Here is a 13,755-nt window from a genome sequence, read left to right as displayed (position 1 = left end):
CACCACACGGGGCAAGTCATGCCCGAGAGCTGACGATCAAAGTGTAAAAGCTCAAAACGACCGGTCATAATCGCATCTGCGGTTGAGAGGCCGCAGGTGCGACTCTCGCAGATGTGAAATCAAGCCGCAGAAGCGGCCAAGGGGAAGAAGAGCTGAAACCGCAGAAGCGCAAGGTGTACCGCACCTGCGGGACCGCAGATGCGGATTCTAGGTCGTAGGTGCCGAAGGGAATTTAGGTGAAAATCACAGAAGCGGTCCTTTGACCGCAGAAGCGGTCTCGCAGATGCGTAAATTGGACCGTAGGTGCGAAATCCATGCTCAGAAAAAAGGGGCAGAACGAGGGTTTAGTTAAAAAGTTAGAAAAATTGATTGGGAGCTCGGAGAGGGCGATTTTGGGAGGTTTTTGAAGAGAAAATCAGTGGGTAACAATTCCTTATCCCTTTCTAATTGTATTACCTTAATCTATTGTTAGTTTTATCATTTAATTTCGGATTTGAGATGAAAATTGGGGAAAAATTTGGAGAAAGTTCTTAGACATAAATTCTGAGTTTTGATTGGGAATTTGACATTAGATTTGGATTATTTAGATACGGTTAGACTCGTGAGAGTATGAGGATTTTGAAAATGTAAATTTACCCGATTCTGAGATGTGGACCCGGAGGGCATTTTGGTCATTTTACCTAATTTCGCGTATTAGCTTAGAATTTATTTTTAGAATCAGTTACTTGAAGTGTTATTTACATTATGCAATTGAATTGAATAGATTTGGGTCATTTGGAGTCGAGTAGTCATGGCAAGAACGTGGTTTCGGATTGATTTTTGAGCCGATTCGAGGTAAGTGGCTTGTCTAACCTTGTGTGGGGGAAACTCCCCTTAGGATTTGGTATTGTTGATATTTGAAATACCTTGTACGTGAGGTAACGAGTGCGTACTTGTGCTAATTGTTGAAAATCCGGCTTTTATTAAGTAACTCTAATTGTGTTTCCTTTCCTGCTTATAGTATTTGCAATTTAAGCATGCTGTTAGCTTAGGGAAGCATGTCTATTTGTCTTAATTTCCTTATTTGCTCAAACTGCCTTATTTGGATTATGTGTGGCATGCTAGGTTAGAAATACATATTTTTACCTTGGTATGAAATTAGAACTGAATTGAGTATTTCTTCGTGCTGCTGCTGTGTGTCTACTTTGGGACTACGGGACGGTATCCCGGGAGATCCCCCTGCTTGTTTACTTTAGGACTACGGATTCGCATTCCGGGAGATCCCCTACACCTGTATTGACTTGGACTGTAGTGCGGGATTTCGAGAGATCCCCAGCACGTATATTGAGGATACTAAGAGATCCTTGGGATACCGAGAGATCCCCAGCATATATATTGAGGGTACTAAGAGATCCTCGGGATACTGAGAGATCCCCAGTACACATATTAAGGATACTAAGAGATCCTCGGGATATTGAGAGATCCCCGATGTTATCTCTGCGTTGAGCTGTATTTATTTCCGTGATTACTTTGTCTCTGTTAAAGTTGCTGGTGTTCTTTTATCCTGTGTTATTTTTTTACTGTTGCACTTAAGTATACTGTCTTATTTTACACTGTTATATCTTGTATTTCCTCTAACCTCTGTAGGGCCCTAACCTTCCTCGTCACTGCCCGACCGAGGTTAGGCTTGGCACTTACTGAGTACCGCTGTGGTGTACTAATGCCCTTCCTGCGCATGTTTTTCATGTGCAGATCCAGGTACTTCCACTCAGTCTTATCACGCTTGAGGCGAGGCGCGCTGTATAGACTCCGACGTATATCTGCCGCGTCCGCAGACCGAAGAGCCCCTTTCTATTCTCAGTACTAGTATAGCCCTTTCTATATTTCCCTTGTTGGTAGACATTTCTGGAGTTAGAGCTTATTATGTAATCTTTTTAGCTTCTGATTCATGGGGTTCCGGATTTTGGGAGTGTTAGTTTGAGATTCTTGTACAATTATATGTCAGGCGGCATCTTAAACACTATTTATTCTCTGTTATCTCGATTTTTAATTACTTTCTTCCGCAATTATTTCTTTTTCCGCATTTATAGGCTTACCTAGTCGTAGAGACTAGGTGCCGTCACGACAGTTCACGAAGGGCGAACTGGGATAGTGACATTAAGACAATATATGCAATGTTTTATAATAATAATAATAATAATAATAATAGTCAACTAATTTAACATTTAATGATTCAAAGAACAATATTTTATATATATATATATATATATATATATATATATATATATATATATATATATATAGAGAGAGAGAGAGAGAGAGAGAGAGAGAGAGAGAGTATTAAAAATTTAAATTCTGGGCTAGAGATATCGATAAACTTAAAGTGGAGTCATACTGAAATAAATCCTGCCAAAGAATCATTTAAATTTTTAGATAGCCGATTAAAGTAATATTTTAAATTAAGGATAATATATTCACTTGCATCATTAAAAAGATAATCATTATTATAATATATATAGAGTTTTAGAAATTGAAATTTTAAAATAAAAATATTTTTTGAAAGATAAAATCATACCAAATAAGAGTTCAAGTCGTAGTATAAGAGTCACGATGTAATCACAGAATCGTTTATATCATGTCAACCTTTGTGCTTTGCCATAAAATGAGTTATTATTTCACTTTGTGGCTATTTTTAGGTTCAAATGACACCTATGAGAATAATGCAAAAATAAAATTATCACTACGAGAATAGAAAAAATGTTAGTCTTTTTTCATCTAGTGTTTCTTAATTAATATCTGACTATTATCTATAATTATTTAGAAGGTTTAAATGATAAGGTTATTTACATATAATTCAAATAACTCAGATATTTAACATGGTTAATGTCAAATATCAAAATGGAGTAACAAAATTCACTAGCTAAAGAATGTTTTATATTTTTAGATAGCCAACCAAAATGAGTTTTGAATTAAGAATGAAATTTTCAATTACATTATTATGAAAATAATTATTGTTGAAAAATAATGTTTTAGAAACTGAAATTTTAAGAAAGAAATATTTTTAAGAGATATCAACACACCAGATAAGAGTTCAAGTAGTAGTAAAAGAGTTAGATTTTATCCAAAGAGTCATTAATTGTCTCAACATTTGATTGTTTTGCCATAAATATGAGTTATTATTTTGCCTCCTGACTATTTTTAGGATCCAATGACACCGGCAAGAATGGTATCAAAAAAGAAAAATAGAAAAATGGCTAATTTTTTTCATGTAGTTAATATCCAATGATTATCTATATTTACTAAGAAAGTGTAAATTTTAAGATTATTTACATACAATCCAAAGAACTTAAATATTTAACATGATTAGTGTCTGCGCATCCGCGCGGGTACTGATACTAGTCTAGTAGTAACACTATCTTGCTAAGAATTGGCTTTATTCTTAATTCTAAGAACAATGATATTTTCTTCCATTAACTTATATACATAGGCTAAATTCAAAGATCAAATACTTAGACCAAACTCGAAATACTTGACATGGTTCTTAAGGATGTTTTTTTGCCAGTAAAATTGCATTAACTAACTTGCATTGAACAAGATTGAAATTAAAGATAATCTTAGACAAGTTGGAACTTAACGTGATTTTTCACTTGACATCTATTTATGAATTCATACATGTAAATCTTTGCAATAGTTGACATTTTAATGAAGGGAAAGAAGTGGATAAACTGAAATTTCCGGGGCAAAATGTACCAATTCTTATACTAGAGGGGGTACACTATACTTTTCACTATTTTTACTAATTACATTTCAAATCACAGTAGTCTACATTTCACTATTTTCTACGTTATTACTAGAAAATATTAGCTAAAATACATTAACGGTCCCTTTAAGTTGTTCCTAACAATTAGACGTACACCTTAACTGATCATTTTATTATTTAGACACTTTAATAGGCTACTAAGCATATTAAGTAAACACCGGAACGCAACTAAACATATACCGGACGTTACACTTGCTATGATGTATTAAATGAACCAATTAAAGAATGACACGTGTAATTTGTAACAAATATTTGACACCAAAGCACTCAAGCAGATTTTTTTTGTTGAAATTTTCGTAATTAATTTCATTCTTTTAATTTTTTAATTTGACTACTGAAAAAATGACTCACGCGTTCAAAATGTTGCTAGCAAACACGCATAGGACACATAAGCAACATTGTGTTTATTTGACACATTTAATAACCGATTTGAAATGTCGAAATAATAAATGGGTCGGTTAAGATATTTGTATAATTAGTGGGGACAACTTAAAAGACCGTTTATATATTTGGCCAAAATATACTAGTAGTAAATTATAGCCTGAGTGCCTGACCCAGCAACAAAACAAAAACCTCATTCAGTCCCATCCCACCGCCCCTCCCTTGGGAAAAGAAAAATTCCGCGGGGCGGTGGGCTCCATTTTGAGAAAAGCTGTACATGTCTCAATTAACCACACTCAGATCTTTTCCTTGTTCTGCTTTTTTTTTTTTTTTTAAATAATAGTAACTGGATATTATATATAATAGCTAGTAGTCCTTGTTCTGCTTTATTACTGCTCTCTTTACGGTTTCGTAATACAAAATTCAAAATATTCCTTACTTTTTAATGCGGATTTGAATATTAATATAGTATTTTTATTTTTAAAAAAATTAATACATATTTAAAATTGATAATAAAACTATACTATGGACTCTACCAGTTTGTATAGATTATAGTACGTAAAATAGGTGAATGAACGAGTTGCAAACTTGCAATAAATTAGCTCCTTCTAAAAGTAATTGTAGTATGATGAGTGAATGACGAACATAATCAAACTTAGAGAAAATGAGCGTCCATGATCATGTACAATGTTAATATTAAGAAAGTGTCCTTTTATCGTATTGAGATAAGTACAGTTGATTGGTTGTATTACATAGACAATCCTAGAATTTTTGTCAGGGTTTTTGTGTAGGAGATACTGCCACATAATTATAAGTTTTAAAATAAAATGACAGGGGAAAATGACAATTATGCCCCTAGTCGACCATCTCTTCTTTTCTATATAAGAGAAATATGGCTTTTTTAGCTCTATTTATACAATTTATCCGAGGAATCAAATAATTTTTTATCGTATCTTATTTACTTAGTTTGTGGAACAGTTTAATAATAAAAATTAATTTATAGTAGTACTTATATCTAATTTTTAATTTAAATTTTACTTTAAGCATAATGTCACGATCCAAAACTGACATGTTGTGATGGCGCCTATCGTGGAACTAGGCAAGTCAACTCTTTTACCAAAACAACCCGATAGTTCAATTCAAAGATTACTTCAAGCTATTTAATTAATAAAACTTCATAAGGTAAATCTGAATAACAAAGTGCGGAAAGAAAAGCCCGACATCGGGATGTCACTAGTCACGAGCATCTACTAAGAACTGTCTAATAATACTAAGACTAATACAGTCTGAAAAACAACTAATAACATCTATAGGAAGATAGGAGAGAGAAGAGCAGGGCTGCGATCGCCATGCAGCTACCTTGCTAACTCCAACAGAATCCGTGATGGATGAAATCAACACTTGCTAGCACGTCCAGCAACCCCTGTATCTGCACAAGGTGCAGGGAGTAGTGTGAGTACGCCAACTTAGTAAGTAATAAAGGTAAATAAAGACAGAGCAGTAAAACACATAAAGTCCACATCATGAAATCTCAGTAAGTACAACATGCTTTCAAATTAGTATGTGAGTCAATTCATCTTATTTAAAAATCCAGTTTTCGGTAAAAATCATTTGAAGATATTTTTCAATAGTTTCAACAAAGGCTCAATGCAAAAGAGAGTAAAGTGATGAAAATCATAAACAGCCCCTCAGACAAAACATCTCTCATAGCAGCCCCTGGGGCAGAACATCACTCATACACAGCTCCTCGGGCAAACCTCACAGTCACTTATACAGTTCCTCGGGCATATCTCATATCACTCACTCAGGGTACCCGAGCTCACTGGGGGTGTGCAGACTCCGGAGGGGCTCTTACAACCCAAGCAGTATAACAAGCCACCTCGTGGCATAAATCAATCAGGCCCTTGGCCTCACAAAATCATGAATCAATAATAACATGCTGCTGGTGCAGCCCGATCCCATAAATATCCTCACAAATCAGGCCCTCGGCCTCACTCAGTCACAAACCTCTCAAGCCACTCGGGCTATCAGTAAAAATGGGATGCTCGGGCCAAAATAATATTTTTTATGCATCAAAACGGGGTAATAACGGCTGAATTAGGAAATAAGTAAACATAGCATGACTGAGTATGGATTTTCAATTAAAACAATGAGAGGATGATAAGAAAAGGCCCCTAAGGGTCCAACAGCTCTAGCACAAGGCCCAAATATGGCATTCAACCCAATATATAGAAATTCTTTCTAAAACACATAAGTATCATATAGTTTCAGTCAAATACGCAACTTTATAGTTGCTAAGGGACGGATCAAGTCATAATTCCCAACGGTGCATACCCACGCCCGTCACCTAGCATGTGCATCACTTCGCATATACGCGACCGCACCTGCGGTCCAAGCGCTGCACATGCGAAAATCACTTATCCGCCCAGACTCCGCACCTGCGCCTCTTTCCTCGCACATGCGGGCTCGCAGGTGCTCTCCACTCACCGCACCTGCGGTTCCTGCCCTCCTCAGCTATGGTCGCTTCTGCGGGCCCCACTCCGCAGGTGCGGTTATGACAGCTGAGTGAAACTTCAGCATTCCTCAAATTCCAAACTTGTTCCGTCAACCTCCCGAAATCAACTCGAGGCCCTCGGGACCTCTACCAAACATACCAACAAGTCACATATCAACATTCAAACTTAGTCGAACCTTCGGAACACTCAAAACAATATCACAATACCAAATTACCCTCGGATTCAAGCCTAAGAACTTCTAAACTTCCGAATTCCGCAAACGATGCCGAAACCTACCAAACCTCGTCCGAATGACCTGAAATTTTGCACACACATCATAAATGACACTACGAACCTACTCCAACTTCCGAAATTTCATTCTGACCCCGATATCAAAATTTCCACTGCCGAACGAAAATCGCTAAATTTCCAATTTCGCCAATTCAAGCCTAATTCTACCACGGACCTCCAAATCACATTCCAAACGCGCTCCCAAGTCCAAAATTACCTAACGGAGCTAACCGAACCATCATAATTCACATTCGAGATCGTTTACACATAAGTCAACATCCGGTTGACTTTTCCAACTTAAACTTCTAAATAGGAGACTAAGTGTCTCATTTCACAAAACCATTCCGGACCTGTACCAACAAACACGATACGATGAAATACAACTGAGGAACACATGAGGAAGCGTAAATGGGGGAAACGAGGCTATAATTCACGAAACGACCAATCGGGTCGTTAAGCATAAAATCAGCATATTCTCCTACTCCCAAGTCCTAACTTCTCAACTCTTTTAATATGAAGAGAAGTAGTTCTTAAAATTAAAATAATTTGAAAACTGTTACTAGTAAAAAACTTACTCCCAATTGATTTTTGGGCCTTTTTCTTGTGGTTCATAATATTTGATTTTTTCAGATATCAAGAAGGAATTAGTATTTTAATTTCTTGTAAAGTTGCCGCCCTTGGAGTAAAGAGCATACTAGTATTTTGTTATATTTTTAAGAAATTAAATAAAGTTAATAGATCAATTTTGTTATTAATTAATGCTAAAATATGTTACTAATATGTTTGAAAACAACTAAAAAAAAAAAGAAAAAAAGTAGATTCGGTAGTACTATTAGCTCCCCAATAATAAAATACATAGTGGTATAAAATACGTTTTCGTACAAAAGAGGGAATAGATTTTTCCTTGTTATTTTTCTTTTTCACTTGATATTCTACTGTTAAAGCTACTCATTTTGAGCTCTTCACTTTAACAGAAAGCTCACCAAGGGAGATTAACAATGGGGAAATTTGCAGTAACAATGATGAGTTTTCTGCTGTTATTCTTGTGTGCTGGTTTTACTGAAGCAGTGTACATGAAGTACAAGGACCCAAAACAGCCACTGAATGTTAGAATAAGGGATTTAATGAACAGAATGAGTCTTGAAGAGAAAATTGGTCAGATGACCCAGATTGAAAGACATGTAGCTGCACCTGAGATCATGAAGAAATACTTCATTGGTAAGCTTTTTCACAAAAATCTTTAGGTCTTACATTACCATTATGGTGAAATCATTTTACTAAGTTTTTTAATATATGTATATTTGAAGATTTTTTAATGTATAAATGTGTGTCTATTATGTATTTTAGAGGCGAATCCAGGATTTGAACTTGATGTTCAATCTTTAAGGTTCTTAGTACTGAATGTATTGTACTTATAAGTTCAAAATTTAGTATTTAATGAAATTCTAATGTGTTTTCGTGCATATATATCTATGTTCTGGTAAAAAATACTGGGTTTTGTTAAACCCACTGAAAATATGTCCATCAGCCTGTGGTGTGGTGTGCGTGTGCGTGTGCGTGTGCGTGTGCAGACAGGCATCAATTGCTACAAAAGAGTAGTAAACTAAGTAGGTGAAGTTTAACTCTGCATTCTTAGACTTAAAATTTTGGATTGGCCGTCGTCGTGGTGGTTAAATGAAAGGCTACCTTTTTTTGTGGTTTTAGTGAAGTGTGAATAATTGTTATTGTGGCAGGGAGTGTACTGAGTGGTGGAGGAAGTGCACCAGCGCCTAAGGCTACTGCTGCGGACTGGGTGAAGATGGTTAATGAGATTCAGAAGGGTTCTCTTTCAACACGCCTTGGTATTCCCATGATTTATGGAATTGATGCAGTCCATGGGCACAACAATGTCTACAAAGCTACAATTTTTCCACACAATGTTGGCCTTGGAGTCACAAGGTAAAGGAAATGGTAGTAACAATTATTTGTAACTTATTGAGCGGCATTCTTCTTGTAAATGTTTATACTGAATGTGAAATTAGATGAAATTTACATGGTTAGTGTTTGTGATATATAGTCTATGCTTCAACTTTTGGACCCAATCGGCTTGAAAAATTGATCTTCTGTCGTTATGGTTATATGTCGGGGGATTCTTCAAGTCACATTGCGTGAACGTGGGAGGAGGGGTTGAGAGATGGCTGACATGTTAATTTAGGAAATTTCCAAGAATATCTCTCACCAGGAGTCATTTCGAGAGGTTGAGTAATTGACCCTATTCCCTAATAATGACTAGATTACTCTTGTGGAAAAGTTGAATTTACATCTTGTGTTGGAAATTTGTGTATTTGAACCTTTGATCAATTTTTCTTACACAAACGGGGATGATGCTGAGACTTCCTGCCCTATTTCTTTTTACCGATTGGTGTGAGAGGAAAGCGGATCTTCAAAATTCTAGCTAAAAATTTATTGTGCCTTAAATGTTGTTTGCACGAAATTTGGTAAGATCATAGTCAAATAAGGGAAATTTGAAGATATATTTTGTTGACCTGTTTCTTACATGTAGAAGAGAGTTGATTAATTAGTTGGTTATTTTACAATTGGCTCTTGAAGTTCTTTCATCTCATTTACTGATACTTGGAATTATCTCAACTTTGCAATAGAGACCCGCAGCTTGTGAAGCGGATTGGGGCTGCGACTGCCCTCGAAGTCAGAGCCACAGGAATCCCTTATACTTTTGCGCCATGCATCGCAGTGAGTACCATAACATTATATGTAATCCATATATTGTCTTTATTTGATAGCTTCCATCATAAATATGAGTTTGTCTTTGCTTGATTGTTATCATAGGTCTGTAGAGATCCAAGATGGGGTCGGTGCTATGAAAGCTACAGTGAAGACCATAGAATTGTTCGAGCAATGACTGAGATCATTCCTGGTTTACAAGGAGATATTCCAGCTAACTCCCGTAAGGGTGTTCCTTTTGTGGCAGGAAAGTAAGGAACTCTAGTCTTTCACATCCTTGTCCTTTTTGACTCTGTTTGGTGAACTCATTGGCATGTCCAGCTAAGACTAATATTAATTATTCTTGTCTAAAGGAAATTGGATGGTCCAATTGAAGAAAACTGTAACTTTATTTGACTGCAATTAATTGTGATTTAACTTTCATCTAGTTGTAACCTTCTTCATTTCATTACACATCCTCAGCCATATTTAGCCTTTCTATCTGGTATATGCTATCCAGTGACATGATTGTATATCTAAATGTGCTCTAGGACTAAAGTAGCAGCCTGTGCTAAGCACTTTGTGGGTGATGGTGGCACTGTCAAGGGCATTGATGAAAATAACACTGTCATCAATGTGAATGGGCTAATCAACATCCACATGCCTGCCTATATTGATTCCATTGTAAAGGGAGTTTCGACAATAATGGTATCTTACTCAAGCTGGAATGGCATGAAGATGCATGCTAACCGTGGTCTAATCACTGGCTTTCTCAAGGGAAAGCTCAAGTTTAGGGTAAAAGAGCTGGCTCTCTTCTAAGAGTTCGATTGATTGGAACATAGTGGGGAGATTGCTAATCATCATATTTTCCGCTGGCCTTTATTTCAGGGTTTTGTCATTTCAGATTGGGAGGCTATAGACAAGATCACTGATCCACCCCGTGCGAATTACTCTTACTCTATCCAGGCTGGAGTTCTTGCTGGAATTGACATGGTCAGTCTAAAGGATTACTACCAAAATTGTCTGTTATAGAATATGTAATTACTCATTGTTTTCCCTCTAAATTGTCATCTTGTCAAACTGACACAATTAGATCATTATTAGTCAACTCAAGTTGTAATCAAATTCACTTTCCTAATGTATTTAGTAATTGATTGTCTCAGATTATGGGTCAGGAGAACTTGACTGAATTTCTTGGTGATCTGGCTTTCCTAGTCAGAAACAATATCATTCCCATGAGCAGGATTGACGATGCAGTTAAAAGAATATTAAGGGTTAAATTTGTCATGGGTCTCTTTGAGAACCCATTGGCTGATCTCAGCTTAACGAACCAACTGGGAAGCCAGGTAATTTCGCCATTCACAAAAATTATCATGACAAGCTTCCCCAAGGGGATGCGAGATAACTTCCGTCAAAATCATAAGTTTCCATTCTGGTGTAATGTGAATTCTCTTCACCTGGTTCTTTCTTGACTTAATTCCTTTTTTTTTTTTCAACTTAAATTCTTTCTGTAGGAACACAGAGAATTAGCAAGAGAAGCAGTGAGGAAATCACTTGTACTTTTGAAGAATGGAAAAGTTACTAGCCAGCCACTACTTCCCCTTCCGAAAAAAGTGATGAAGATACTTGTGGCTGGTAGTCACGCTGACAATTTGGGTTACCAGTGCGGAGGCTGGACTATAGGGTGGCAGGGAATTGGAGGCAATGATCTTACCACAGGTATCTTTCTGATTCCTCACAGTTCTTTCTCTTGACTCTACCCATTGTATATGAGCCGGTGTGAATCAAAATCTTGTGCTCGACAAAGCACCTTGATTAGCAGTTATTGTGAACTATTTTGACTCCTGCTTTGCAAGCTTTAGAGGTGTTCGTGACAGATTTCTATTTGTTGTCGCTCTGACATTTCTGTTCGGTACAAATAAAATTCAACGTCTTCTGGGCGCTTTGAGCAGTGCACATCAAAGTAAAACTGATTTTGACACATTAGAACTCTATTAGACACTTACACGTGGCTTCAGCCAAGATGATAAAAGAACAACTTCGACCTAATGGCTGTTTGATTAGAGCAGAGATTCAAAAAGAATATTAGCACCAATTGTTTTAGTTGAGTTAATTAAAGAATGTTTAGAATATTGGTAAAGAATGGGTGAGACTGTGGTACTTTCTCTAAAGGTGACATCAAGAGTATAAGTGTATAACTACATGGCCTTGTCTTTTATTTTATTCTTAGACTTGTCAAGCTTTTCCTTTAGGGAAGTATAATGTAAACCGGGATGGAGTAAACTGGGAAGGTGAATTAAATAGGTGTTGAAAACTTTCAGTTTTGGCGGGACTTGAATATTGCCTGGCCCCTTCTACAAACTGTAGACCAAATATTTTAAGTTTCTAGAAGTGCTGCGAGTTATGCACTGTTTAAAGAATGATCTAAACCCTTTTCCTCTCATGTTAATAAAGTTGCATCTAAGGATTAATGCACCATTTGGTTTTATTTTTGAGATTATGCTTACTGAACAAGCTCTCTCATATTTGGACAAATACAGGAACTACAATCTTATCTGCTGTGAAAAACACAGTCCATCCATCTACGCAAGTTGTCTACCAGGACAATCCAGATGCAAACTTTGTAAAGTCCAACCACTTCTCGTATGCCATTGTTGTCGTGGGTGAGACGCCCTACGCAGAGATGTTTGGCGATAGTGCAAAGCTTACTATAGCTGAACCTGGTCCGAGTACTATCACTAACGTCTGTGGGGTTGTGAAATGTGTGGTAGTTGTCATGTCCGGGCGTCCAGTTGTGATTGAGCCGTATCTTGCAAATATAGACGCCCTCGTGGCTGCATGGCTTCCGGGAAGTGAAGGCCAAGGTGTTGCTGATGTCTTGTTTGGTGACTATGGATTCACAGGCAAACTTGCGCGCACTTGGTTCAAGTCAGTTGACCAGCTTCCCATGAATGTTGGTGATCCACATTATGATCCTCTATTTCCCTTTGGATTTGGTCTCACAACTGAACCTGTAAAGAACTAGCCTCCTCCTCTGGATTTGGTTTCACTTGCTGTTCAATCGTAACATAGAGCTTTATTTATGTCTTGTATCAACAATTCTAGTTTTCCCTTAAAAGGAAAAAAAAAGAGAGAGAGAAAGAAAGACTGATATGTATAATAACTAGAAGTGCCAAAATATTATGAAATTGACAAAAATATTACGCTGTTAGAGAAAGTAATAATGTTTAGGAGGAAAGTGTAGTAGTAAAAGACAAGGAAAAGCACCATTGTATTCATTGTGGTGAAATGGAGGAAATACTCCCACCGGCCGCGGTCCATATTTTCTACTCCCTCTGTTTCAGTTTACGTGAATCTATTTCCTTTTTGGTCCGTTTAAAAAAGAATGACCCCTTTTTAAATTTGGTAACAATTTAGCCTAAATTTACAATTCTACCCTTGATGAGAAGCTTTTATAACCACACAAATACTCTGGGCCTCTTTTTGACTTGTTTAGGACCACGAATTTTAAAAGTCTTCATTTTTTCTTAAACTCCGTGCCCAGTCAAACAGGTTCACATAAATTGGAACAGAGGGAGTATCTATTAAGATTTATATTTTTTTTAAAGAAAAACATNATATATATATATATATATATATATATATATATATATATATATATATAATCTTTTAATATTAAGCATAATAATTCATAATAAAAGGACATAATCGAAATTCTAGATATTAGCCTTGTAGTTCTATTAGTTTTAGGACATAATACTATGCGTTATGAATCTTACATGATTACCTTTATGAATCCTATTAGTATAATTATTTTCGGGCATGTATATTAGCCTTGTCATCCTATTACTTTTAGGATATACTTATTAAAAAATTCCTATTACTAATTTAAATTGAAAACGTATTATATTGTCCAAATCCATTTAGAAACAGGAGAGCATATATTTATTATAAAAGCATGAATATAAGATTGATAGATCAAAATAGCTCTAAAATATTAAACAGAAGAACTCATAGGTAAATGACATAGCTGTAATAACTTTTTTTTTTGGACTACAATAACTTCTATGCTAATTTTTTCTTAATATT

The 13,755-nt window shown here is 36.2% G+C and overlaps 1 protein-coding gene across 1 annotated transcript; it reads left to right on the top strand.

Moving 5' to 3' along the window:
- Nucleotides 1-7,865: 7,865 nt before the first annotated feature.
- Nucleotides 7,866-12,997, top strand: LOC109205647 (beta-glucosidase BoGH3B-like). Its single transcript, XM_019368383.1, has 9 exons — nucleotides 7,866-8,184; nucleotides 8,700-8,904; nucleotides 9,606-9,696; nucleotides 9,793-9,938; nucleotides 10,218-10,461; nucleotides 10,555-10,659; nucleotides 10,830-11,012; nucleotides 11,181-11,385; nucleotides 12,207-12,997. Exons 1-9 carry the CDS (start codon nucleotides 7,965-7,967, stop codon nucleotides 12,689-12,691), a joined length of 1,884 nt encoding a protein of 627 aa, XP_019223928.1. The 5' UTR covers nucleotides 7,866-7,964; the 3' UTR covers nucleotides 12,692-12,997.
- Nucleotides 12,998-13,755: the final 758 nt, after the last annotated feature.

This window comes from Nicotiana attenuata, unplaced genomic scaffold, assembly GCF_001879085.1.
Source record: "Nicotiana attenuata strain UT unplaced genomic scaffold, NIATTr2, whole genome shotgun sequence".
NCBI lineage: Eukaryota > Viridiplantae > Streptophyta > Magnoliopsida > Solanales > Solanaceae > Nicotiana > Nicotiana attenuata.
The sequence above is the reverse complement of the archived record's forward strand: the minus strand, read 5'-3'. Positions and strand labels throughout refer to the sequence as shown.

Bases quoted from the DNA above. Each gene is read 5' to 3' on its own strand.
- LOC109205647 (XM_019368383.1), top strand. From the start codon at position 7,965: ATGGGGAAATTTGCAGTAACAATGATGAGTTTTCTGCTGTTATTCTTG. The intron at 8,905-9,605 runs GTAAAGGAAATG...ACTTTGCAATAG, and splicing joins GTTGGCCTTGGAGTCACAAG to AGACCCGCAGCTTGTGAAGC. The intron at 10,660-10,829 runs GTCAGTCTAAAG...TGATTGTCTCAG, and splicing joins TTCTTGCTGGAATTGACATG to ATTATGGGTCAGGAGAACTT.